We start from the raw sequence: 27,968 nt of genomic DNA on the forward strand, positions 1-27,968 counted from the left end.
GAGTGTTAGTAACTCAGGTGACTTCAGATAGTGTCCACGAAGTATTCATCTCGGAGAGCCCCATTTTCGAGAGTGCTGATTATTACCAAAAGCGCTGCAAGGTAGCTGCTGTTTTCCCTTAAGGAGCGGCCGCACAATGCAATGGTGAAATTGACACCTACCCCCTGTACCCCGCTCCCCGCCCCTCGCCCCTTGCTCCCCGCTTCCGGCCCCGCCCCGGGGCGCGCGATCTGCGCAAGCGCGCAACGAGGACTCGGAAGTGCGGCCCGGAAGTGGCGTGCAGACGTCACCCGGAAGGCAGCGGCGGAGTAAACAGAGAGGGTGCTTAGTGTGGTGTGTGTGGCCTGTGTGGCCCCTTCCCCCGGCCGCCATGAACCGGCTGTCGGATGACTACGACCCTTATGCGGTTGAGGAGCCTAGCGACGAGGACCCAGCTCTGAGCAGGTGGGCCCCATGTCTTACCCCGGTCACCGGGCCTTCAGGCCGAGACTGGGTCTTGGCGGCCTTCGGCGGCTGCGCCTGCCGAGCTGGGAGGACCCTCGGCCCCGCGGTTCGGGTACCTGTCCGCGCCCCACTGTGGTGTCGGGGGTTCCTGATGGGGTCACGCACTTGCGGGGAGTCGTGGCCGTCGCCGCCGCGGGGAAGAGGGAGATTCCGCAGTCCCAGTGTTAATCTTGGGAAGCGGTGAATCGAATCCCATTTCTCGGCTCACTAGCAGTGTGAAGGAAGGCACCTCACTTACCCTCGGTGTCTCCTCTGCAAGAAGGGACTACAGTAACTCTTAGAAGTTGCTTGTGAGACGGACACGTTCCGTGCCCTTCTTGAAAACTAAACTGCCATTAACGGAAATAAGGGAGTCCTGAACAGACTTGAAAATGCATATATGTTTGCTGTGGAATTCAGAGGCTACATAAGACTTTTTTTTTTAAGATTTATTTATTTATTTGAAAGTCAGAGTTACGGGGGGAGGGGGGAGGTCTTCCATCCACTGGTTCACTCCCCAATTGGCTGCAACGGCCGCAGCTGCACTGATCCGGAGCCAGGAGCTTCTTTCGAGTCTCCCACGTGAGTGCAGGGTCCCAAGGACTTGGGCCATCTTCCACTGCTTTCCCAGGCCATAGCAGAGAGCTGGATCAGAAGTGGAGTAGCCGGGACTTGATCTGGCGCCCATATGGGATGCGGACACTGCAGGCGGCCACCTGACCTGCTATGCCGCAGCACCCAGCCCGGCACCACTACATAAGATTCTTGTCTTCCACAGGCTCACAGTGAAATAGCAAAAGAAGATAAAGTATACATGTTGGAAGAGCGTTGTAGGAAGTGATGACTGAGATGGACACAGATGAAATTCTGTGGAGATTTCTGGAAGCATGGGATTTATCCTCCCCCGGGGGAAATTGGAGTTACGTTGTTAAGAGTTTTCCAGGCCAATTTAGCTTTTTCTTTCCTTTTTTTTTTTTTTTTTTTAAGATTTATTTATTTATGGAAGAGTTACAGGGGTGGGAGGAGAGAGCTCTCCTATTGATACCCCCCCCCTTTTATTTTAAAAAATTTACTTATTTGAAAGGCAGAGTGACAGAAGTGGGGAGAGACAGAGAAAGATTGAGATTCCATCTGCTGGTTTACTCTCCAAATGCCTGCAACAGCAGAGCGGAGGCCAGGCTGATACAAGGAGACAGGAACTGCATCCAGGTCCCTTGTGTGTGGCAGGAGCCCAAGTACTTGGGCCATCATTTGCTGCGTCTCAGGCACATTGGAAGGACGCTGGGTTGGAAGTACGGAGTGGCTGGGGCTAGAACCAGGACTCCAGATAGGGGAAGCCAGTGTACCACAACACCTGCTCTCCATTCATAAACCTTAAAACATTAGTTGTTTCTGAGGAAGTTTCTGGTGGAGTTGTACTTTCTTCAATCAGGACAATTTCTGTTGTGGGGAGTGAGGATGGGCACCAGGATTCCCTGTGAAGGGGAGTTTCAGGGAGCAAACGTTTAGCCTACTGAATGGTTAAAATGCTTGCGTCCTGTGCTCACATTCCGCATGGGAACACCTGGGTTCTTTTCCAGCTGCTGATTCCGGCTTCCTGCTCATGTGGACTCTCAGAAGCAGTGGTAATGGCTCCAGTAATTAGCTTCTTGTAACCTACATGGGAGACCTGAATGGAGTTCCAGTCCTGGCCAGGCCATTGTGGGAATGTGGGGAGTGAACCAGCTGATGGGAGTGTGGTATCTCTCTTCCTCTCAATTAAAAATAAATAAGTAAATAGATACTGTGAAGCCTCAGCAGTATTATTAGATATTGTTTGCTGAAAACTATGCCCAGTGGGTATTATTATTATTTAAGATTTATTTTATTTATTTGAAAGGCAGTTAGAGGTCTTTTTTAAAATTTTTTAAAATTTATTTGACAGATAGAGTTAGACAGTGAGAGAGACAGAGAGAAAGGTCTTCCTTCCATTGGTTCACCCCCAAAATGGCCACTACGGCCAGAGCTACGCCGATCCGAAGCCAAGAGCCAGGTGCCCCTCTCTGGTCTCCCATGGGGGTGCAGGGCCCAAACACTTGGGCCATCCTCCACTGCACTCCCGGGCCACAGCAGAGAGCTGGACTGGAAGAGGAGCAGCCGGGACTAGAACCTGGCGCCCATATGGGATGCCAGCGCTGCAGGCGGAGGATTAAGCCAAGTGAGCCATGGTGCTGGTCCCGAGAGAGATCTTTATCCACTGGTTCACTTCCCGAATTGCTGCAATGGCCGGGGCTGGGCCAGGCTGAATCCAGGAGCCAGGAGGTGCATCTGGGTCTCCCATGTGGGTACAGGGGCCCAAGCACTTGAGTCATCTTTCACTATCTCCCAGGCGCATTAGCAGGGAACTGGATTGGAAGTGGAGTGGCTGGGACTTGAACTGGCATCAATATGGGATGCTAGTGCTGCAGGATGTGGCTTAACCTGCTGTGCCACAGTGCTGGCCCCAGCACTAGGTGTTTGAGAAGTGTCTTATTAATGTTTGATTTTATTTATTTATTTTAAAAGATTTACTTATTTATTTGGGCCGGTGCCGCGGCTCACTAGGCTAATCCTCCGCCTTGCGGCGCCGGCACACCGGGTTCTAGTCCCTGTCGGAGCGCCGGATTCTGTCCCGGTTGCCCCTCTTCCAGGCCAGCTCTCTGCTGTGGCCAGGGAGTGCAGTGGAGGATGGCCCAGGTGCTTGGGCCCTGCACCCCATGGGAGACCAGGAAAAGCACCTGGCTCCTGGCTCCTACCATCGGATCAGCGCGGTGCGCCGGCCGCAGCGCGCCGGCTGCGGCAGCCGTTGGAGGGTGAACCAACGGCAAAAGGAAGACCTTTCTCTCTGTCTCTCTCGATCTCACTGTCCACTCTGCCTGTCAAAAAAAAAAAAAAAAAAGATTATTTATTTGAAAGTCAGAGTTACACATAGAGGAGAGGCAGAGAAAGAGGTCTTCCATCCGATGGTTTACTCCCCATTGGCCACAATGGCCAGAGCTGTGCCAATCCGAAGCCAGGAGCCAGGAGCTTCTTTCGGGTCTCCCACATGAGTGCAGGGGTCCAAGGACTTGGGCCATCTTCTACTGCTTTCCCAGGCCATAGCAGAGAGCTGGATCAGAAGAGGAGCAGCTGGGACAGAACCAGTACCCACGTGGGATGCCAGTGCTTCAGGCCAGGGCATTAACCCGCTGCGCCACAGTGCCGGCCCTAAGGTTTTATTTTATTTTATTTATTTATTTTTTATTTTTTGACAGGCAGAGTTATAGAGAGACAGAGAGAAAGGTCTTCCTTTTCTGTTGGTTCACCCCCTAAATGGCCGCTGTGGCCAGCGCGCTGTGCCGATCCAAAGCCAGGAGCCAGGTGCTTCTCCTGGTCTCCCATGTGGGTGCAGGGCCCAAGCACTTGGGCCATCCTCCACTGCACTCCTGGGCCACAGCAGAGAGCTGGACTGGAAGAGGAGCAACCGGACAGAATCTGGCTCCCCAACTGGGACTAGAACCTGGGGTGCCGGTGCTGCAGGTGGATTAGCCAAGTGAGCCGTGGCGCTGGCCCCTAAGGTTTGATTTTAACTTGTCTTCAAACGGTACTTTATACTTTGTGTGTGTGTGGGTGCAAACTGTTGAAATCTTTACTTAGTATAGAGTTAATCTTCTGTATATAAAGATAATTAAAAATGAATCTTAATGAAGAATGAGATGGGAAAGCAAGTAGGAAGTTCCAGGATGGTTTAGGGGTGGGAGGGGGTATGGGGGGGGGGAAGAACTGCTGTATTCCAAAAGTTGTACCTATGAAATTTATATTTATTAAATAAAAACTTTAAGAAAAAAGGTTTGATTTTATACTACTCATAAGCTAATTCATTGGAGCCTGCTACTTTTTCATAGAGATAAAAGGCTGTATATTGCAGAGTAAGCAGCTTGAGTGTGGTGTTTGTGTGGTTTTTCTTGCTTCTCAACACTGAGGGGCCTAGTTGTGTGCTGCACATTTAGTGGATTGGCATTGAAGCTGAAGAACACTTGAGATTGGAATCCACCTCTTTAATAGCCAATAAGTAAATAAATAAGTCCTAGGAGGCGGCATTATCTCATTCTTCAAGGTTGCTTGCTGCAAATATAACCCTTAGACATGGCCTAAGTGGAGAGTGCTCAGAACTTTGTAACTTGGCATACTCATCAAGATTGTGAGGACTGGGGCTGGCATTGTGGCATAAAGGGTTAAACCACCACCTGCAATGCCAGCATCTCCTATGGGCACTGGTTTGAGTTCCGGCTGCTCCACTTCTGATCCAGCTCCCTGCTAATGGCACCTGGGAAAAGCAGTGGAAGAGGACCCAAGTCCTTGGGCCCCTGCACCCACTTGGGAGACCTGGATGCAGCTCCTGGGTCCTGGCTTCTGCCTGGCCCATCTCGGCCATTGTGGCCATTTGACTAGTGAACCAGTGAATGGAAGATTTCTCTGTCTCTCTATTTCTCTCACTCTGCCTTTCAAATAAATAAGTAAATCTTTAAAAATAGATTTAAAAAAATAAAAGGTATATTTATTTGAAAGGCAGAGTGATAGAGGTGGTAGAAAGAGAGAATTTTTATCTGCTGGTTCATTCCCAAAATGGCCACATTAGCCCGGGCTGGGCCAGGCTGAAACCAGGAGTCAGGAACTCCATCCAGGTTGCTCACATGGGTGGCAGGGGTCCAAGCACTTGGTGCATCCTCCATTGTCTTCCCAGGTGCATTAGCAGGGAACTAGATGAGAAGCAGAGTAGTGGAGACTCTATCCCATATCCCACTCTGATATGGGATGCCAGTGTTGCAGGTGGGACTAACTCTTTGCCATTATGCCAGTTGTGGCTCATGTTTGCCTCTCCTGGCAGTCCTAAAGACTGAGACTTGAAATTGTTAGAGAGATTGAAGAAAATTTGTAAAACGAACAATTTTCTTGCCTTGTGATTCAGTTTTTTAAATTAGACTTTTTATTTTGAATTTATAGATTCATATACAGTTGTAAAAAATAATGGATTCTTGGCCGGCTCTGTGGCTCAATAGGCTAATCCTCTGCCTTGCGGCGCCGGCATACCGAGTTCTAGTCCCGGTCGGGGCACCGGATTCTGTCCCGGTTGCCCCCCTTCCAGGCCAGCTCTCTGCTGTGGCCAGGGAGTGCAGTGGAGGATGGCCCAAGTGCTTGGGCTCTGCACCAGCATGGGAGACCAGGAGAAGCACCTGGCTCCTGGCTTCGGATCAGCGCGGTGTGCCGGCCGCAGCGGCCATTGGAGGGTGATCCAACGGAAAAGGAAGACCTTTCTCTCTGTCTCTGTCTCTCTCTCACTGTCCACTCTGCCTGTCAAAAAAAAAAAAAAAAAAAAAAAAGGGATTCTTTGAACCCTTCACCCAGCTTCCCACAGTATTAACATATTCACAAAACTATAGTGGAGTATCACATCCAGAATATTGACGTTAATGCAGTCAAGATAGAGAACATCCCACGCCTTCTGTCGCTCTGTCATGAACATGCTCACATCCTTCCCACACCCTACTGAACTCAGCTACCACTAATCTGGTTAATCTGGTATCCATTTCTCTAATTTTGTAATTCCAGCAATATTAAAAGGGAATCATGAAGCATATAACCTTTGGGAATTTTCTGACCCAGCAAGAATTCATCTGGATTGTTAGATGCATTGCTTTTTTTTTTTTTTTTTTTTTTTTAAATTGCTGAATAGTTCGTAGTTTAGCCATTCACTCATTGAAGGACATCTGGGTAGTTTTCAGTTTTGACTCTTGTGAATAAAGCTACTATAAGGTTTTTGTGTGAACTTAAGTTTTCATTTCTCTGGGTAATGCCCAGGAGTACAGTTGATTGGTTGTGTGGTAGTTGTATATTTAGTTTTACAAGGAACTGCCAAACTATTTTCCTACCAGCAACGGATTCAGTGTTACTTAGGGGGTAATCTGTCCTGCTACTGCATAAATAATCCTCACACTTTGGAAACACTGGAATATAGGATAGGGAAGAGTTTTTCGATCTTGGCAGCACTAGCATTTTGGATCAGAATTCTTTGTTCAGAGAACTGGCTTGTGGGGCCCATGCTGTAGTGTAGTAGGCTAAGCGTCTACCTGCGGCTCTGGCATCCCATATGGGCACCTGTTTGTGTCGTGGCTGTTCTTCTGATCCAGCTCTCTGCTTATGGCCTGGGAAAGTAGTGCAAGATGGCCCAAGTGCTTGGATTCCTGCACCCACGAAGGGGGACTCAGAAGAAACTTCTGGCACCTGGCTTTTGATCGGCCCAGCTCTGGCCATTGCAGCCATTTGGAGAGTGAACCAGTGGATGGAAGACCTTTCTTTCTGTCTTTCCCTGTCTCTGTAAGTCTACCTCTAAAATAAATAAAATCTTAAAAAAAAAAAAAAGGGTTGTGCATTTTAGGATGTTTGACAACACTCCTAGTGTCTACCTGCTAACTGCACTAGCTCTTGCCCCTTCCCTGAATTGTGACAAATGAAAATGTCTCTAGGCATGCCAAATGTTCTGTGGGGACAAAACTGCCCTTAATTAGGGACCACTGGGTAGATGGAGGGTGATAGTGGGAGTTAAGTTTGGAAAAATACACGGAGCCAGATCGTGAAGGCTGTTTTAAAAAGTTAAGAATAGGCAGTGTGGCACAGAAGGATAAGCTTTGCCACTTGGGATGCCTGCTTTACATATCTGAGTGCCTGGTTCAAGTCCTGGGTGCTTCCAATCCAGGTTAATGTGCCTGGGAGGCTGCAGATTGTGGCGCAGGTGTTTGAGTTCCTGTGACTCATGTTAGCAGAAAGCTGGATCAGAAGTGAAGTCTACTTAACATACGCTAAATTGATCTTCTGTATATAAAGATAATTGAAAATTAAAAAAAAAAAAAAAAAGAAGTGAAGTCACAGGACTTGAATCAGCTGATACGGGATGCCTGTCTGGAAAGTGGAGGCTTAAAACTCTGTGCCACCCCAGCTCCAGGAATCACGTTTGGGAAGGAAGATTAGGATGGAGTGAAACAGAATAGAGGTTGGAGGCCTGGAGCTTCTTAGGCTATAGTGACGCAGTTAGGAGGATCTGAGTGAAAGTGGAGGTATTGGAGAAAGGGAGTGTGGTGGTCAGAATGAGAAATGTCAGATGGGAGATTCTCTCAGTAGTAAAGTTTGGCTAAGGCCTCTGTTACTAACAAAGCTGATGATTGTGAATTACATTTTTCTGATTTACTTGCTGCTGGAGCCTCAATAGCATTGTTCTATAAGAGAAAATAGAGGGGGCTGGTGCTGTGACATAATGGGTAAAGCTGCCACCTACAGTGCCAGCATCCCATATGGGGAACAGTTTGAGTTGCGGCTGCTCCACTTTCCATCCTTCTCCCTGCTAATGTGCCTGGAAATGCAGCAGAGGATGGCCCAGGTGCTTGGGCCCTTGTACCCACATGGGAGACCCAATGAAGCTCCTGGTTCCTGGCTTTAGCCTGACCCAGCCCAGGCCATTGCAGCTGTTTGGGGAGTGAACCAGTGGATGGAAGACTTCTCTCTTTCTGCCTTTGCCTCTTTCTCTCTCTCTCTCTTTTTTTTTTTTTTTTTTTTTTTTGACAGGCAGAGTGGACAGTGAGAGAGAGAGACAGAGAGAAAGGTCTTCCTTTTCCGTTGGATCACCCTCCAATGGCCGCCGCAGCCGGCACACCGCGCTGATCCGAAGCCAGGAGCCAGGTGCTTCTCCTGGTCTCCCATGCTGGTGCAGGGCCCAAGCACTTGGGCCATCCTCCACTGCACTCCCTGGCCACAGCAGAGAGCTGGCCTGGAAGGGGGGCAACCGGGACAGAATCCGGTGCCCCGACCGGGACTAGAACTCGGTATGCCGGCGCCGCAAGGCGGAGGATTAGCCAAGTGAGCCGCGGCGCCGGCCCTCTTTCTCTTTGTGATTTGGACTTTCAAATAGAGTAAATAAATCTTAAAAAAATAAGTTATTTAAAAAAACGAAAATAGAGCAGTGAGAATAATCTGTTTTCATCAGTCCATGAATAATTGAACATATTTTATGTTCAACTGATTCTATTAGAGATGTTTAAGAAGTTTTCCTTATTGTGATTGTATTACATTCTTCCTGATGCCTAGTTTACTTTTTTTTTTAAGATTTTATTTATTTATTTGAGAGGTAGAGTTTACAGACAGTGAGAGGGAGAAACAGAGAGAAAAGTCTTCCTTCTTTTGGTTCACTCCCCAAATGGCCGAAATGGCTGGAGCTGTGCTGATCTGAAGCCAGAAGCCAGAAGCCAGAAGCCAGGTGCTTCTTCCTGCTGGTCTCTCAGGCAGGTGCAGGGGCCCAAGCGCTTGAGCCATCTGCTGCTGCTTTCCCAGGCCACAGCAGAAAGCTGGATTGGAATAGGAGCAACCAGGTCTAGAACCGGAACCCATATGGAATTCTAGTACTGCAGATGGAGGATTAACCTACTGTGTCATGGTGCCGGCCTCCCTAGTTTACTTCTCAATGGATGAGGAAACCCAGGCACAGATGATAAAGTGAATTTGCAGAAATTGCTCAGCAGGGGCTGGTGTTATGGCACAGGGTTAAGCCACTGTCTGCAGTGCCAGCATCTCATATGAGCACCAGTTCATGTCCTGGATGCTTCACTTCCAGTCCAGCTCTCTGCTAATATGCCTGGAAAAGCAGCGGAGGATGGCCCAAGTGCTTGGGCCCCGCCACTCATGTGGGAGACCCAGAAGAAGCTTCTGATTCCTGGCTTCAGTCTGGCCCCGCCCTGACTATTGCAGCCACTTGGGGAGTGAAACAGTGGATGGAAGATTTCTCTCTATGTCTCTTCCTCTCTCTAACTCTACCTTTCAAATAAAATAAAAATAAATCTTTAAAAAAGTTGCTCAGAATTTGGAATATCTTTCTCTTTAAATTTTTAAACATTTGAGATGCAGAGAAAGCATACACAAGCACAAGCATTCTCCGATCCGCTGATTTACTTCCTAGATGTTCCTACCCGAGAACACCACCCGTGTGTGTAGCAGAGCCACAGCTGCTTGTCTTCTTTTACAGCTCTTTGTACCACTGTGCCTTTTGATTTGTAATGTTTAATGACTATCTGTTAATGTTTTGTGTATATATTAGCTATATATGTGGATATGTTAGCTATGTATTAATCATGTATTTTCAGTCTGGCGAAGTAAACTTTTCATTGTGGATAGAATTACGAATTGGTGTTCTTGGAAAGCAGTATAATAGTATAAGAGGTCAGAAAGATATATACAAAGTACATATACAAAGATGTCCATTGTAGTGTTTTTGTTGTTAAGATTTATTTATTTTTTGAAAGAGTTACAGAGAGAGAGGGAGAGACAGAGATCTTCCAATCCGCTGGGTCACTCCCTAGATGTCCACAACAGCTGGGCTGGGCCAGGCTGAAGCCAGGATTTAAGAACTTTATGTGAGTCTCCCATATGGGTAGCAGAGCCCCAAGCACTTGGACCATCTTCTGCTGTTTTTCCCAGACCACCAGCTGGGAGCTGGATGGGAAGTGGAGTATCTGAAACTCGAACCAGCACCCATATGGAATGCTGGTGCTGCAGACAGCAGCTTTACCCACTGTTCCACAGTGCTGGCCCTGAGGAAATGTTATGTATACATTTTGTTTTTTAAAGATTTATTGGCCGGTGCCGCGGCTCACTAGGCTAATCCTCCGCCTTGTGGCGCCGGCACACCGTGTTCTAGTTCTGGTCGGGGCGCCGGATTCTGTCCCGGTTGCCCCTCTTCCAGGCCAGCTCTCTGCTGTGGCCAGGGAGTGCAGTGGAGGATGGCCCAAGTGCATGGGCCCTGCACCCCATGGGAGACCAGGAGAAGTACCTGGCTCCTGCCATCGGATCAGAGCGGTGCGCCGGCCGCAGCGCGCCAGCTACGGCGGCCATTGGAGGGTGAACCAACGGCAAAGGAAGACCTTTCTCTCTGTCTCTGTCTCTCTCTCACTGTCCACTCTGCCTGTGCAAAAAAAAAAAAAAAAAAAAAATTTATTTATTTTGAAAGGCAGAGTTGGAGAGACAGCGAGGTCTTCTATCTGCTGGTTGGTTGACTTCTCAAATGGCTGCAACAGCTGAGTCTGGGTGAGGCCAAAGCCAGGAGCTTCTTTTGGTTCTCCCACATGGGTGCAGGGTCCCAAGGAGTTGGGGCCATCTTTCACTGCTTTCCCAGGTGCATTAGTAGGGAACTGGATTGTAAATGGAGCAGCTGGAACTTGAACTGGTGGCCATATGGGATGCTAATGTCACAGGCAAGAGACTTAACCCACTACACCATAATGCTGGCCCTGTTATGTACTCATTAAAAAGAAATACACAAAACTGGTTAATCTATTAAGTGAGACTAGCTGTATATAATATGTGATAGATGTATCAAATGTGATCTTGTAAAACTTATAATTATTTTTAGAAAGTAGGTGTTTGGCTGATTTAAAACACCTGAGTCCCCAGTTGAAGTCCCAGATCATGTGCCTGTCTTCAAGTCCCAGCTCTGTGTCCTCTTTCTTCCTGTTAGTACAGACTCTGGGAGGCTGTATATGATGATTCAAGTGGTGGGTTCCTGCCACCCAAGCAGGACACCTGCATTGTGTTGTAGGCTCTTGGCTTCAGCCTGGCCCAGCCCAAGCCATGTGAACATTTGGGGAGAGAACCAGTGGGTGAGAGTGCTCTCTCTGCCTCAAAAAACAAAAACAAAAACAAAAATCTAAAACATGGTAGATAGTGTGATGATGGAAGACTTGTTTTTCACTTGTTAAATATTTTTGTATTTTCTTCTCATTTGAATGAACGTTTACTAGTTCTGAAGATGAAGTGGATGTGCTTTTACATGGAACTCCAGACCAAAAACGAAAACTCATCAGAGAATGTCTTACTGGTGAAAGTGAATCATCTAGTGAAGATGAATTTGAAAAAGAAATGGAAGCTGAATTAAATTCTACCATACAAACAATGGAGGACAAGTTGTCCTCTCTGGGAACAGGTGAACTTTGGGTTCAGTTTTCATAGGTATAGTTTCATGAGCTCCATAAAGGCTTGCACTTTCAGTAGGTGCTCAGACAATATTTACTGAGTAAGGGAATAAATGTGTTCAGTTGGTTGAGCCAGAGTTTTCTTTGATGACTGTGGAGAAATGTTCTGTGTTGTTAAAAAAGAGACTTTAGTGCTGTTTATTTGCATTTCCTTTTTTTTTTTTTAAATAAGAGCTCTCAGTGGGTGTTAAGAAGATATTGCACTAGGAAGCATTGATTTTTTTTTGAAATTTTTTTTTATTTTTTGACAGGCAGAGTGGACAGTGAGAGAGAGAGAGACAGAGAGAAAGAGCTTCCTTTGCCATTGGTTCACCCTCCAATGGCTGCCATGGCTGGCGTGCTGCGGCCGGCGCACCGTGCTGATCTGAAGCCAGGAGCCAGGTGCTTCTCCTGGTCTCCCATGTGGGTGCAGGGCCCAAGCACTTGGGCCATCCTCCACTGCACTCCTGGGCCATAGCAGAGGGTTGGCCTCCTGGAAGAGGGGCAACCGGGACAGAGTCCGGCACCCTGACTGGGACTAGAACCTGGTGTGCCAGCGCTGCAGGCGGAGGATTAGCCTATTGAGCCACGGCACTGGCCTGCATTTCCTTTTATAGTATTACTTCAGGATCAAAAAAGAAAGATATAAGCCTGTGGAAGTATTTTTAGGGTTAGATGGTGCTGATCTAGCACTTTAAATAGGTGTCATTACGAATTCTTGTTTCTTTTCTTTTTTTTTTTTAAAGATTTTATTTATTTGAGAGGTAGAGTTACAAACAGAGAGAGGTGAGACAGAGAGAAAGATCTTCCTTCCGTGGGTTCACTCCCCAGTGGCTGCAACGGCAGGAGCTGTGCCGATCCGAAGCCAGGAGCCAGGAGCCTCCTCCTGGTCTCCCACACGGGTGCGGGGGCCCAAGGACTCGGGCCATCCTCTACTGCTTTCCCAGGCCACAGCAGAGAGCTGAATGGGAAGAGGAGCAGCTGGGACTAGAACCGGTGCCCATATGGGATGCAGGTGCTGCAGGCGGAGGATTAACCTGTGCCACAGCGCCAGCCCCGAATTCTTGTTTCATTGTAATAAATAATGAAATATGCCTCATTATTGTGCTTGGTCTTTATGTATAATATTCCTGACCTAGAATCTGGTGTGTGAAAGGAAAGTAGGACTCATTATTAAACAGTTAAGAAGTGAAAGCATATAATAGCAATGATGATAAAGGTAAAAGCTAAAGCAGATATTAAGAGGAAGAATTATGAGATAAATAGAGGAAATGTCATGGTACTGGGTACAACCAAGAGAAGAAGAGGATGTCCTTGACTCATTCCTCTGCCTTCCTGTAGGGTTCTTACCCTCTTTCCCCTAAAGTCAGCTAAGACATTAATATCCTGTTCTGCACAATATACTGCATGACTGAAAGGTAGAGATTTGCTGGCAACCTGAAGTGGCTTTTTCATTTAAGGATAGTGTGGGAAAGGAGGGAGAATACTTTTCTCATGATTTGGAACTCTTAATTTGTAAAGGCAGAGGCCAAAGAAATTGAGTAAATCATTGATGTGAAAATATTTCCACCTCCAAATGGGATTGTGAATGAGTTGGTAGTCCCTTAAGGTAATGGAAGAATATATGGAGTTTTTCTCTTGTGAATTACATATAGTTTACTCTAAATTTCATTTCTGGTTTGAATAGGGTCTTCCTCGGAAAATGGGAAAGTTGGAACGGTTCTGACAAAGTATTATGATGACATATATTTTGATTCTGATTCTGAGGATGAAGACAAAGCAGGTAAGTTTTACACTGGTATTTACTGGGTTTAGCAGTTATATTTTAGGAAAAAAGGTTTACCTGACAAATTATTTCATATTAAGACTTTCCTCTGAGTTTTATCTTTTAAGAAACTGCGGGCCATTGATATGAAGGCAAAAGCAGAATTAAGAAAAGTTGAGGATAGAGACATGTGAGGACACAGCACCAGCAGTGGTGCTGCAAGGGTAGAGTTGTCCTGATTCACTACCTCTTCTGTTCAGGGCTCTTGACTCCCCTAACTCTTTAGTTTCCTTGGAGTAGCAGCATTTGTTTTCACATCTCCAAATGATTTTCCTTATTATTTATTTGCTTATTTATTTTTATTTTTAAAAGATTTATTTATTTATATGAAAGAGTTACAGAGAGGGAGGCAAGACAGAGAGAGAGAGAGAGAGAGAGAGAGAGCAAGAGCAAGGGCTTCCATTTATTGGTTCACTCCCCATATGGCTGCAGTGGCTAGAGCTGGGCCATGTCAAAAACAGAAATCCAGAACTCCATCCAGGTCTCCCGTGAGGGTGGCAGGGGCTCAAGGGCCCAAGCATTTGGGCCATCTTCCACTGCTTTCTCAGGTGCATTAGCAGGAAGGCAGATTGGAAGTGGAGCAGCTGGGACTTCAACCGTCTCTCATATAGAATATAGAATGTTGATGTCACAGGCAGCTGCTTAACCCACTGTGCCACAGCGCCAGCCCTTTTACTTTTCTATTTTTATTTTACTTTATTTTTAATATTTATTTATTTATTTGAAAGTCAGAGTTACACAGAGAGAAGGAGAGGCAGAGAGAGAGAGAGGTCTTCCATCCACTGGTTCATTCCCCAATTGCCGCAACGGCCAGAGCAGCACTGATCCAAATCAGGAACCAGGGGCTTCTTCTGGGTCTTCCATGCAGTTACAGGGGCCCAAGGACTTGGGCCATCTTCTACTGCCTTCCCAAGCCATAGCAGAGAGCTGGATTGGAAGTGGAGCAGCTGGGACGCGATCCAGCACTCATATGGGATACCTGCACTGCAGGTGGCAGCTTTACCTGCTACGCCACAGCGTCAGCCCCATTTATTTGTATTTTTAAAAATTTATTTGAAATAAAGCTAGAGGGGCCGACGCTGTGGCATAGCAGGTAAGGCTGCTACCTGCAGTTCCGGCATCCCATATGGACACTGGTTTGAAACCTGGCTGCTCCACTTCTGATCCAGCTCTCTGCTGTGGCCTGGGAAAGCAGTAGAAGACAGCCTAAGTCCTTGGGTCCCTGTACCCGCCTGGAAGACCCGGAAGAAGCTCCTGGCTTGGGATCGGCACAGCTCCAGCCATTGCGGCCAATTGAGGAGTGAATCAGCGGATGGAAGACCTCTCTCTTTCTGCCTCTCCTTCTCTCTCTGTGTAACTCTGACTTTCAAGTAAAAAAAAAAATCTTAAAAAAATTTATATAAAAGAAATAAAGCTAGAGACACAGAGATGAATAGAGAGACATCTTCTATCCACTGGTTCACTCCTTAAATACTTGCAGGAAATAGGGCTGGGCCAGGGTGAAGACAAGAACCTAGAACTCTGGTTCTCCCAGGTGTGTGGCAAGAGCCCAAGTACTTGGACCCTCTGCTGCTTTCTAGGGTGCATTAGCAGGGAACTAGATCAGAAACAGAACAGCTGGGACACAAACTTGGTACTCTGACATGGGATTCTGGCTTTGCAAGCAGTGGTTCACCTTCTGGGTTCCAATACCAGCTCCTATATATGTAATTTTAAGATTTATTTATTTGAAAGGCAGAGTTAAGGGTTGAAGTTGGGGGAAGAGAGTTTATCTTTTTTTTTTTTTTTTAAGGTTTATTTATTTATTTGAAAGGCAGAGGCAGAGAGAGAGAGAGAGAGAGAGAGAGAAGACAAGACAAGACAGAGAAGGGTCTTCCATCTACTGGCTCATTTCTCAGATGGCCGCAACAGCCGGAGCTGTTCTGATCCAAAGCCAGGAGCCTGGAGCTTCTTCCAGGTCTCCCACGCTGGTGTAGGGACCCAAGGACGTGGGCCATCTTCTACTGCTTTCCCAGGCCATAGCAGAGAGCTGGATTAGAAGTGGAGCAGCTGGGACTCAAGTCAGTGCCCATATAGGATACTGGCACTGCAGGTAGCGGCTATACGTGTTACGCCACAGTGCCAGCCCCATGGGGAAGAGAATCTTCAGTCTGCTGGTTCATTCCCCATATGGCCTCAACAGACAGGAGTGGGCTGGTCTGGGCCAGACGGAAGCCAGGAGCTAGGAACTTCATGTAGGTCTCCCACTGGGTTGCAGGGGCCCAAATACTTGGGCCATCTTTCCTAGGTGTATAACCTGGGAACTGTCAGAAGCAGAGTAGCCAGGGCTTCAACTAACACTCCCGCAGGGGGTGCCAGTGTTATAAACAGCGACTTAGTCCACTGTGCCACAATTCTGGCCCCAATTTTATATTTTTAAATATTTAGCCGGCGCCGTGGCTCAATAGGCTAATCCTCCACCTTGCGGCGCCGGCACACCGGGTTCTAGTCCCGGTTGGGGCGCCGGATTCTGTCCCGGTTGCCCCTCTTCCAGGCCAGCTCTCTGCTATGGCCAGGGAGTGCAGTGGAGGATGGCCCAGGTGCTTGGGCCCTGCACCCCATGGGAGACCAGGAAAAGCACCTGGCTCCTGGCTCCTGCCAGGATCAGCGCGGTGCGCCGGCTGCAGCGGCGGCCATTGGAGGGTGAACCAACGGCAAAGGAAGACCTTTCTCTCTCTGTCTCTCTCTCTCACTGTCCACTCTGCCTGTCAAAAAAAAAAAAAAAAAAAAAAAAAAAAAAAAAAAAATATTAGTACTTAACTATTGATTTGCTAGAGTACATTTTAAAAGTGTAGTATATCTGGATAGCTATGAGTTCTCCTGACTCATTTTGAAATATTTTTATTCTGATTTTAGTAGCATCAGATTTATTTTATTTTAGAGAAGCAGAGGTACATATAACAGAGAGAAAGTGCTCCCCTCTGCTCATCAACTCCTCAAATACCTGCGATGGCTGGGGCAGGTCTGGGGTCAAATCTGGGAGCCAGTAACTCAGTCTTGGTCTCCAAGCTAGATGGCAGAAGCCAATTACTTGAACTGTCATCACTGCCTGCTAGGGTGCATATTAACAGGAAACTGGAGCTGGGAATTGAGCCTGGGTATCTTCAGGCGAGGCTCAATGCCTGCTCCTCAGTTGCACTTTTTATATGGGAACTTGTGGAGAATTTATACATCAAAAATAGTTTCTGTTCTTGGTTTGTTTTCAGTGATTTTTTTTTTAATGCTAACAGTCCCAGTTTATATTCCCTGATCAACTATGTTTTTTTAAAGATGTATTCATTTATTTTAAGGTCAGAGTTACACAGAGAGAGGAGAGGCAGAGTTAGAGTTAGAGTTAGAGAGAGAGAGAGAGAGAGAGAGAGAGAGAGGTCTTTCTTCCAATGGTTCACTCCCCAGTTGGCTGCAATGGCTAGAGCTGCGCCGATCCGAAGCCAGGAGCCAGGAACTTCTTCCGGGTCTCCCACACGAGTGCAGGGACCCAAGGACTTGGGCCATCTTCTACTGCTTTCCCAGGCCATAGCAAAGAGCTGGATGGGAAGTGGATGGGAAGTGGAGCAGCTGGGACTTGAACCGGCATCCATATGGGATGCCAGCACTTCAGGCCAGGGCGTTAACCCACTGCGCCACAGCACTGGCCCCATTCAGTGACTTTTTTTTTTTTTTTAAGATTTATTTTATTTACTCGAAAGAGTTACAGAGAGAGGTAGAGTAAGGTAGAGAGGGAGAGGTCTTCCATCTGTTGGTTCACTCCCCAAATGGCCACAAGGGCCAGAGCTGAGCTGATCAGAAGCCAGGAGCCAGGAGCTTCTTCCAGGTCTTCCACATAGGTACAGGAGCTCAAGGACTTGGGCCATCTTCTACTGCTTTCCCAGGCACATTAGCAGGGAGCTGGATCAGAAGTGGAGCAGCCGGGACTTGAACCAGCACCCATATGGGATGCCGGTGCTACAGGCTGGGGCCTTAACCCACTGTGCCACAGCACTGCCCTCAGTCATCTGTTTGAGACTCTGAATTCTCATTATTTATACTTGGTCCTTGAGATACTAGGTTTTGATGAAGAAATAGTTTGCTTTCTCTGTCATCTTTATTTTAATGGCTTGCTAATTGGACAAGAACTTTATTTAAAGGAATAGCTTTTAAACTTTTTTTTTTTTTTTTTTAGAAAAATAGAATAAAGTGTAGCTTGGGAGATGGAATTCTTCATTTCTGCATAAGAAGTGTGAACCCTTAACTTTTTCTAAATTAGCACAGGTGACCAAGAAGAAAAAGAAGAAACAACACAGGATTCCAACAAATGATGAATTACTGTATGATCCTGAAAAAGATAACAGAGACCAGGCCTGGGTTGATGCACAAAGAAGGGGGTAAGAGTTTAAACTTAATATTTAGAATCTTTAGAAAAATAACTTTACTACATTTATATTTTAATGTATCGGGGGTCTTCAGAAAGTTCATGGAAAATTTGTACTAGGAAAAAGCTGCATGTATTTAAAAAAATTGTGTATTTAATTGAGAGAGTGAGAGAGAGTGGTTCACTCTCCAGATGCCCACAAGGCCTGGGGCTGGGCTGGAGCTGAGACAGTTAGGAACTCAGTTCAGGTCTCTTAGGTGGCAGAGCCATCACCACCTGAGCCTCCCAGTGTTCTGCTTTTGCATTCTCGTATGGGATGCTGGTACCTCAGGTGGATGCTTAACCTGCGCCACAGCCACAAATGTAAATCTTAAAAAATTTTTATATATTTGAAAGGCAGATAGATATTTCATCTTTTGGCCAAAGCCCAGAACTCAGTCTAGGTCTCCTGCCCACGTTGGATGGCAGAGACCCAAATAGTTGAGCCATTACCTGCTGCCTCCCAGGATGTACGTTAACAGTAGGCTAGAGTTGGAGGTGGAGTCATTACTGGCACTCTGATGTGGGATGTCAGTGTTTTAACCACTGTACCAAATGCTAGCCCCAAACATGAATCTTTTTTTGTTTTTGTTTTTTGCTTTTTGTGTGAATCTTTTTTGTTAAGATTTATTTTATTTATTTGAAAGAGTTACAGGGAGAGGTAGAGACAGAGAGAGAGGTCTTCCATCTGCTGGTTCACTCCCCTGAAGGCTGCAATTGCTGGAGCTGCGCTGATCTGAAGCCAGGAGCCAGGAGCTTTTTCTGGGGTATCCCACATGGTGCAGGGACCCAAGGACTTGGGCCATCTTCTACTGCTTTCCCAGGCCATAGCAGAGAGCTGGATCAGAAGATGAGCAGCTGAGACTAGAACTGGCACCCATATGGGATGCTGGCGCTTCAGGCAGGGGCTTTAACCTGCTGCGCCATAGCGCCGGCCCCTATGAATCTTTTTTTAAAAATAGTTTTATGTGCTTATTTGAAAGGTGGAGTGACAAAGAGGGAAAGACAGACAGTCAAAGGGAGAGATATCCTATCCTCTGGCTCACTGCCCAAATGCCCACAACAGCCAGAAACTATCTGGAGCTCCCGCATTGGTGACAGGAACCCTAGTAATTGGACCATCTTTGCTACCCAGTAGGCACCTTGGCAGGAAGCTGGATTGGAAGCAAAAATGGGACTTAATCCCAGGCACTCCAACATGGAAAGCCTGTGTCCTTTGTCTGCCCCTTAATTTTTTTAATTACATTTTCCACAAACTTTTTTTTTAATCTTATTTATTTAATTTCTCAAAGGTAGAGAGAGAGAGGGAGAGAGACAGAGAGATCTTTCATCCACTGATTTATTCCTCAAATGGCCACAATGGCTGGTGCTGGGCCATACTGAAGCCAGATTCCAGTAGCCTCTTCTTCTTCTCCCACAAGGGTACAGAGGCTCAAGCACTTGGGCCATCCTCTGCTGCTTTTCTAGGCACATTAGCAGGGAGCTGGATTGGAATCAAAGCAGCCAGGAATTGAACTGGCGCCCATATGGGATGTGACACTGCAGGCAGCGCTGGCCCCTTCAATAACTGTTTGAAGTTACTTTGCATTTTTTAAAAAAGATTTATTTATTTATTTGAAATTCTGAGTTACAGGGTCAGGGCTGTGATGTAGTACAAGGGAGAGTATTGTGGTGTAGGAGATTAAGATGCACTTGGGATTAACTACATCCCATGTCAAAGTGGCTAAGTCTAAGTCCTGGCTCAGCTTCTGATCCAATCTCCTGGGAGGCAGCAGATGGTGGCTCAAGTACTGGAATTCCTGCTACCCACATGGGAGACTCATAGAGTTCTTATAGTGCCAGAGAGTAAGGAAGTGCTGGAAACTCAAATACGACAATAAGACTGTGTCAGAGGGGAACAGGTGCCAACTGAAACCTTGACAGCCATTGGGTGGGTGGTCTCTCTCTCTGTCTCTCTCTTTGTCGTTCTCTCTCTTTCTCCCTCCTTCTCTCTCTGTAACTCTGCATTTTTTTTTTTTTAAGCTTAATTAATTTATTTGAGAGGCAGAGTAACAGGGAGAGACAGAGGTCCTCTATCTGATGGTTCACTCCCTATATGGCTGCAACAGGTGAGCTGGGCCAGTCCAAACCAGGAGCCAAGAGCTTCTTCCAGGGTGTCCCATGTGGGTGCATGGGCCCTAGCACTTGGGCTGTCCTCCACTGCTTTCCCAGGCACATTAGCAGGGAGACATAACCTTTCCTTGACTCAACCATTTCTCCAAGGAGTACTGGTTCCGCTTTTTGGAGGGTGGCACTACAAATCAAGATCTGGTTTTAGTATGTCCTTCTCCTTGTACATTTTCTTTTTTTGTTCTAGTTATCACGGTTTTGGACTACAGAGACCACGCCAGCAACAACAGCCAGTTCCAAATAGTGATGCTGTTTTGAATTGCCCTGCCTGCATGACCACCCTGTGCCTTGATTGCCAGAGGTAATGTGAAGGGTACACAAAAACAGGTTAAAAAGTAGCTTGGTGATCCTGTAAGTCAGAAGTAGACTTTTAAGGTGCTCAGGAATTCTAATAAGGTTCTTTTTTTTTAATTTTTTTAATTTTAATTTTAATTTTTTATTTTTGACAGGCAGAGTGGACAGTGAGAGAGAGAGAGAGACAGGAGAGAAAGGTCTTCCTTTTGCCGTTGGTTCACCCTCCAATGGCCGCCGCGCCGGCATGCTGCGGCCGGCGCATCGCGCTGATCCGCAGCCAGGAGCCAGGTGCTTCTCCTCTCCTGGTCTCCCATGGGGTGCAGGGCCCAAGCACTTGGGCCATCCTCCACTGCACTCCCTGGCCATAGCAGAGAGCTGGCCTGGAAGAGGAGCAACTGGGACAGAATCCGGCGCCCCGACTGGGACTAGAACCCGGTGTGCCGGCGCCGCAAGGCGGAGGATTAGCCTAGTGAGCCACGGCGCCAGCCTCTAATAAGGTTCTGTACTCATATCCTTGGTGCTACATGATCAATATCTATACAAAGAATTTTTGATATATAGTTGTATTAAAAACTTTTTTGTTTTAAGGTTTATTTTATTTATTTGAAAGGGAGAGACAGAGAGAAAGAGTTCTTTTTTTTTTTTTTTTTTTTTTAAAGATTTAGTTATTTATTTGAAAGTCAGAGTTACACAGAGAGAAGGAGAGGCAGAGAGAGAGGTCTTCCATCCTCTGGTTCACTCCCTGAGTGGTCGAACTGGTGCTCATATAGGATGCGGGCACCACAGGCAGCGGCTTTGCCTATTATGCCACAGCGCCATCCCCAGAGAAAGAGGTCTTCTGTCCACTGGTTCACTCCTCAAATGGCCACAATGGTCAGGGTTGGGGCAGACTGAAGCCAGGAACCAGGGGCTTCTTGCATGTTCCCATGTAGATGTGGGGACCCACAGACCTTGGCTGTCTTCTGCTGCTTTCCCAGGCACATTAACAGGGAGCTGGATCAGAAGTGGAGCAGCTGAGGCTTGAACTGGTGGCCATGTGGGATGCTGGCATCACAGGCAGAAACTTTCCTACTATGCCACAGCAATGGACCCAAAAGTATTTTTTTTTTTGTTTTTTTTTTTTTAAAGAATTATTTATTTACTTGAAAGAGTTACACAGAAAGGAGAGGCAGAGAGAGGACTGCTTCCTATGTTGGAGCATTCACTCTTTTTTAATTCTATCTGTTATTATTACCAAATACTTAATCCTATCCATATAATCATTTAACACTTAAGATGGTATTTTTTTTTTTTTTTTTTTTTTTTTGACAGGCAGAGTGGACAGTGAGAGAGAGAGACAGAGAGAAAGGTCTTCCTTTTCCATTGGATCACCCTCCAATGGCTGCCGCGGCCGGCACGCTGCGGCCGGCGCACCATGCTGATCCGATGGCAGGAGCCAGGAGCCAGGTGCTTTTCCTGGTCTCCCATGGGGTGCAGGGCCCAAGCAGCTGGGCCATCCTCCACTGCACTCCCTGGCCACAGCAGAGAGCTGGCCTGGAAGAGGGGCAACCGGGACAGAATCCGGTACCCCAACCGGGACTAGAACCCGGTGTGCCGGCGCTGCTAGGCGGAGGATTAGCCTAGTGAGCCGCGGCGCCGGCCTAAGATGGTATTTTTACCACCCAGTTTAAGGGGATTTGGGATTCCATGGCAAGTTTTTAAACTGTACCGTTAGAAGTAGGTCTGTAGGAATGTATGCAGAACTATACAGCTTTACAGTTATAAACTTCATTCACTTCATAATTACAACTTTAGGAACATGGTGATTCTTCCCCACCATGCCCACCTTCCTACACCTACTCCCAACCCCTCTTCCTTTTCCTTCTCTTATTCCCACTCTTATTTTTTACTGAGATCTATTTTCAATTGACTTTATACAAATTTTAACTCTATGTTAAGTAGAGTTCAAAAAATAGTATTAAAAAAATGTTCCTCAACAGTCAAGACAAAGGCTGTTCAAGTCAATGCTTCTCAAAGTGTCAATTTTATGTCTACAGATTGCCTTTTAGGTGCTCTGTTAGTTATCACAGGTCAGGGAAAACGTGGTATTTGTCCCTTTTGGACTGGCTTATTTCACTAAATATGATGTTTTCTGGATTCATCCATTTTGTTGTAAATAACCAGATTTCATTATTTTTTTTTACCACTTTGTAGTATTCCATAGTGTACATATCCCATAATTTCTTTGTCGAGTCTTCAGTTGACGGACATTTGAGTTGATTACATGTCTTAGCTATTATGAATTGGGGTGCAGTAAACATGGGGGTGCAGATGAACTCTTTCATATACTGATTTCATTTCTCTTGGGTATATTCCCAGGAGTGGGATGGCTGGGTCATATGGCAGGTCTGTGTTCAGATTTATGAAGTATCTCCATATTGTCTTCCTTAGTGGCTTTAGCAGTTTACATTCCTACCAACTGTGGATTAATGTACCTTTCTCCCCACATCCTCGCCAGCATTTGTTGTTTGTTGATTTCTGTATGAAAACTAGTCTAACCAGGGTGAGGTGAAACTCCTGATCCCTGACTGCTAGGGATCCTGAGCATTTTTTCATGAGTCTGCTGGCCATTTGGATTTCCTTTTTTGAAAAATGTCTGCTTAAGTCCTTTGCCCATTTCTTCACTGGGCTGTTTGTTTTGTTGATGTAGAGTTTCTTGATCTCTTTGTAGATTCTGGTTATTAATCCTTTATAAGTTGAATAGTTTGCAAATAATTCCTCCCATTCTGTTGATTGCCCCTTCACTTTCCTGAGTGTTTCTTTTGCAGTACAAAAGCTTCTCAATTTGATGTAATCTCATTTGTCAATTTTGGCTTTGAATGGCTTGTGCTTCTGGGGTCTTTTCCAAGAACTCTTTGCCTGTGCCAATGTCTTGCATGGTTTCCTCAACATTCTCTAATAATTTGATGGTGTCAGTCATAGATTTAGGTCTTTAATCCATTTTTTTAAAGATTTTATTTATTTATTTGAGAGGTAGAGTTACAGACAGAGCTAAAGACAGAGAGAAAGGTATTCCTTCCGTTGGTTCACTCCCCAGATGGCCGCAACGGCTGGAGCTGCACCGATCTGAAGCAAGGAGCCAGGTGTTTCCTCCCAGTCTCCCATGTAGGTGCAGGGACCCAAGCACTTGGGCCATTCTCTACTGCTTTCCCAGGTCATAGCAGAGAGCTGGATTGGAAGAGGGGCAGCCAGGACTAGTACCGGTGCCCATATGGGATGCTGGTGCCGTAGGCGGAGGATTAACCTACTGTGCCACGGAGCTGGCCCCCTTTAATCCGTTTTGAGTGGATTTTTGTGTAAGGTGAAAGGTAGGGGTCTTGTTTCATCCTTCTGCGTTTGGAACTCCAGCTTTCCCAGTACCATTTGTTGAAGAGACTGTCCTTGCTCCAGGGATTGGTTTTAGCTCCTTTGTCAAATACAAGTTAGCTGTAGATACTTGGATTGATTTCTGGCGTTTCTATTCTGTTCCATTGGTCTGTCCATCTGTTTTTGTACCAGTACCAGGCTGGTTTGATTATAACTGCTCTGTAGTATGTCTTGCAATCTGTATTGCAATTGTATTGCAATGCTACCAGCTTTGTTTTTGTTGTATAAGATTGCTTTTGCTATTCGAGGTTTCCTGTGTTTCCATATGAATTTCAACATCATTTTTTCTTTTCTTTTTTTTTTAAAAGTTTTATTTTATTTATTTGAAAGACAGCGTTACAGAGAGAGGTAGAGACAGAGAGAGAGGTCTTCCATGCGATGGTTCACTCCCCAGATGGCCGCAACGGCTGGAGCTGCGCCAATCCAAAGCCCGGAGACAGGAGCTTCTTCCAGGTCTCCCACGGGTGTGCAGGGGCCCAAGCACTTGGGCCATCTTCTACTGCTTTCCCAGGCCATAGCAGAGAGCTGGATCGGAAGAGAAACAGCCAGGATTCAAACTGGCGCCCATATGGGATGCCGGTGCTTCAGGCCAGGGTGTTAACCCACTGTGCCACAGCGCCGGCCCCCATTTTTTCTATATCTGAGAAGAATGTTCTTGGTATTTTGATTGGTATTGCACTGAATCTGTAAATTGCTTTTGGAAGTGTTGACATTTTTATTATATCAATTCTTCCAATCCATGAACATGGAAGATTCCCCCCCCCCCCCTTTTTTTGTATCTTCTATTTCTTTTAATGTTTTGTGATTCTCATCATGGAGGTTTTTGACATCCTTGGTTAAATTTATTCCAAGGGATTTGATTTTTTTTTTTTTTTTGGTAGCTTTTGTGAATGGGCTTTGTTTTAGAAGTTCTTTCTCAGCTGTGGCATTGTCTGTGTATACAAAGTTTATTGATTTTTGTGTATTGATTTTATATCCTGCCACTTTACCAAACTCTTCTGTGAGTTCCAATAGTTTCTTAGTGGAATCTTTTGGATCCCCTATATATAGATAAAATCATGTCGTCTGCAAATAGGGATCATTTGACTTCCTCCTTCCCAATTTGCATCTCTTTGATTTCTTTTTCTTGCCTAATGGCTCTGGCCAAAACTTTCCAGGACCTCACTGATAGCAATGGTGACAGTGGGCATCCCTGTCTGGTTCCAGATCTCAGTGGGCGTGCTTCCAACTTTTCCCCATTCAATAGGACACTTGCCATGGATTTGTCATAGATTGCTTTGATTGTGTTGAGGAATGTTCCTTCTATACCCAGTTTGCTTAGAGTTTTCATTATGAAAAAAGTTGTATTTTATCAAATGCTTTCTCTGCATCTATTGAGATAATCATATGGTTTTTGTTCTTTTGTTTGTTAATGTGATGTATCACACTGATTGATTTGCAAATGTTGAACCATCCCTGCATAACAGGGATAAATCCCACTTGGTCTGGGTTGGATTATCTTTCTGATGTGTTGTTGGATTTGATTGGCTAGAATTTAGTTGAGGATTTTTGCATCTGTGTTCATCAGGGAAATTGGTCTGTAATTCTCTTTCTCAGCTGCATCTTTTTCTGGTTTAGGAATTAAAGTGATGCTGGCTTCATAGAGTTTGGGAGGATTCCCTCCCTTTCAGTTGTTTTGAATAGCTTGAGAAGAGTCGGAGTAGTGGTCTTTAAATGGCTGTTAGAATTTAGCAGTGAAGCCATCTGTTCCTGGGCTTTTCTTTGTTGGGAGGGTCTTTATTACTGATTCAATTTCCATCTTGGTTATGGGTCTGTTGGTTTTCTATGTCTTCATGGCTCTGTTTAGGTGGGTTGTATGTGTCTAGGTTCCCCAGTTTGTTGGCATATAGCTCTTTATAGTAATTTCTGATAATTCTTTTTATTTCTGTGGTGTCTGTTGCTATATTTCCTTTTTCATCTCTAATTTTATTGGCTTGGGTCTCCTCCTTTTTTTTTTTTTTTGGCTTGTTCTCTCTCACTTTTTTTGGTGTGGTCAGTTTTGTTTATTTTTTCAAAAAACCAGCTCTTCATTTTGCTGATCTTTTGTATTTTTTTGTTTCAATTTTGTTGATTTCTTCTAATTTTTTAAAAAATATATTTATTTATTTGAAAGAGTTACACAGAGAGAGGGAGAGGCAGAGAGAGAGAGAGAGAGGTCTTCTATCCGTTGGTTTACTCCCCAAATGGTCGCAACGTCCAGAGCTACACTGATCTGAAGCCAGGAGCCAAGAGCTTCTTCCAGGTCTCCCATGTGGGTACAGGGGCCCAAGGATTTGGGCCATCTTCCACTGCTTTCCCAGGCCATATCAGAGAGCTGGATTGGAAGTAGAGCAGCTGGGACTTGAATTGGCGCCCATATAAGATTCTGGCACTGCAGGCTGTGGCTTTACCCGCTATGCCACAGTGCCAGCCCCTCTTCTCTAATTTTAATTATTTCTTTTTTCCTACTGGTTTTGGGTTTGGTTTGCTGTTGTTTTTCTAGGTCCTTGAGATATATCGATAGCTCATTTATTTGGTGCTTTTCCAATTTCTTGATGTAGATATCAATTGATGTAAATAACTTTTTTTTAAAGATTTATTTATTTATTTGAAAGTCAGAGTTAGAGGAGAGGCAGAGAGAGCGAGAGCGAGAGAGAGAGAGAGAGAGAGAGAGGTCTTCCATATGCTGGTTCACTTCCCAATTGGCTGCAATGGCTAGAGCTGCATCGATCCGAAACCAGGAGCCAGGAGCTGCTTCTGGGTCTCCCACATGGGTGCATGGGCCCAAGAACTTGGGCCATCTTCCATTGCTTTCCTAAGGCCATAGTAGAGAGCTGGATCAGAAGCGGAGGAACTGGGATATGAACCAGAGTCCATATGGGATGTTGGTACTTCAGGCAGAGGCTTTACCTGCTACACCACAGCACTGGCCTGTGTAAACTTGCCTTTTAACACTGCTTTTGCTTATCCTGTAACTTTTGATAGGTTGCTGTTTTGTTCCTGTCTTGTCTTTGGTAGATATTTCATTAAGTTTTGGTGTTTCCAAATGTTTTATCTAAGTGGATAACTATTAAAATAGAACATAAATACTAATTCTCCATTTCTAATTCATGAATACTAATTTCTCCATTTTATTCTTAGGCATGAATCTTACAAAACTCAATATAGAGCAATGTTTGTGATGAATTGTTCAGTCAACAAAGAGGAGGTTCTAAGATACAAAGCTCCAGAGAACAGGAAGAAAAGGCGGGGCCATAAGAAGATGAGGTCTACCCATGAAGATGCTGCAGAGCAAGCGGAGGCAGGAGTGGAAGAAATCTATCACCCAGTCATGTGCACCGAATGTTCCACTGAGGTGGCAGTCTACGACAAGGACGAAGTCTTTCATTTTTTCAACGTTTTAGCAAGCCATTCCTAAATAGTGCAACTGGCATTTAACTCCCTGATTCTGTATGTAAGGCAAATGGGGACAGTTCTTTTCCTCTGGCCTATTCCTTATTGTAATGGTAACATTGAGTTGTTACTAGAGGAAGCAGTGTTTTTATCTTTTTGGGTGAGGGTAGTTACCAACCTTCATCTCTCTTCCCTTTCCTTTATTGTCCTTTAATTTCCTCCCAGTACTGATGGGACTGATTATTCTTTCCTTTTCTGATGAACATTTGGAAACTGCAGGGCTTTTTACTTATTAAAGCTCTTTAGAATTAAAATGTTCTGGAGTTGGAGTAATCTTTGTTTTTGAGTTTTGTTATTATTTTTAAATTTGAAGAGACACAGAGCCCCCTCTCTATGGTTCTATGGTTCATTCTCCACATGGTTGCAAAGGCTAGTTGGGAATGCAATCCAGGTCTCCTATGTGGGAGGCAGGATCTCAATTATTTGAGCTGTTGCTGCTTCCTCCCAGGGTTCTCATTAGCAGGAAGTTGGAGTCAGGAGAAGAGCCAGGTATTGAACCCAGACACTCTGATATGGGGTACAAGTGTCTCATGCCAAATGCCCACCTCCAAACTCCCCCCCCCTTTTTTTTTTTTTTTTTACAGGCAGAGTGGACAAAGAGAGAGAGAGAGAGAGAAAGGTCTTCCTTTTTCTGTTGGTTCACCCCCCCCCCCCCAATGGCTGCCCTGGTGGCATGCTGTGGCCGGTGCACCGTGCCAATCCGAAACCAGGAGCCAGGTGCCTCCTCCTGGTCTCCCATGGGGTGCAGGGCCCAAGCACTTGGGCCATCCTCCACTGTACTCCCTGGCCACAGCAGAGAGCTGGCCTGGAAGTGGGGAAACCGGAACAGAATCCGGCACCCCGACTG

The 27,968-nt window shown here is 45.8% G+C and overlaps 1 protein-coding gene across 2 annotated transcripts; it reads left to right on the plus strand.

The window, feature by feature from the left end:
* The first annotated feature begins 279 nt into the window (after nt 1-279).
* On the plus strand, nt 280-27,375 carry EAPP (E2F associated phosphoprotein). Of its 2 annotated transcripts, XM_089309792.1 has the most exons (6): nt 280-444; nt 11,319-11,500; nt 13,216-13,311; nt 17,639-17,756; nt 20,139-20,252; nt 26,810-27,375. In XM_089309792.1, exons 1-6 carry the CDS (start codon nt 371-373, stop codon nt 27,084-27,086), a joined length of 861 nt encoding a protein of 286 aa, XP_089165918.1. In that variant the 5' UTR covers nt 280-370; the 3' UTR covers nt 27,087-27,375. The 2 variants fall into 2 exon arrangements, with proteins under 2 accessions (XP_089165918.1, XP_089165919.1); XM_089309793.1 differs by lacking the exon at nt 17,639-17,756.
* The last annotated feature ends 593 nt before the right edge of the window (nt 27,376-27,968 follow it).

Source organism: Oryctolagus cuniculus, chromosome 12 (assembly GCF_051225735.1).
Source record: "Oryctolagus cuniculus isolate XC-2025 breed Fujian yellow rabbit chromosome 12, ASM5122573v1, whole genome shotgun sequence".
NCBI classification, from domain to species: Eukaryota; Metazoa; Chordata; class Mammalia; order Lagomorpha; family Leporidae; genus Oryctolagus; species Oryctolagus cuniculus.

Bases quoted from the DNA above. Each gene is read 5' to 3' on its own strand.
- EAPP (XM_089309792.1), top strand. From the start codon at position 371: ATGAACCGGCTGTCGGATGACTACGACCCTTATGCGGTTGAGGAGCCT. The intron at 11,501-13,215 runs GTGAACTTTGGG...TGGTTTGAATAG, and splicing joins GTTGTCCTCTCTGGGAACAG to GGTCTTCCTCGGAAAATGGG. The intron at 17,757-20,138 runs GTAAGAGTTTAA...TTTTTGTTCTAG, and splicing joins GTTGATGCACAAAGAAGGGG to TTATCACGGTTTTGGACTAC.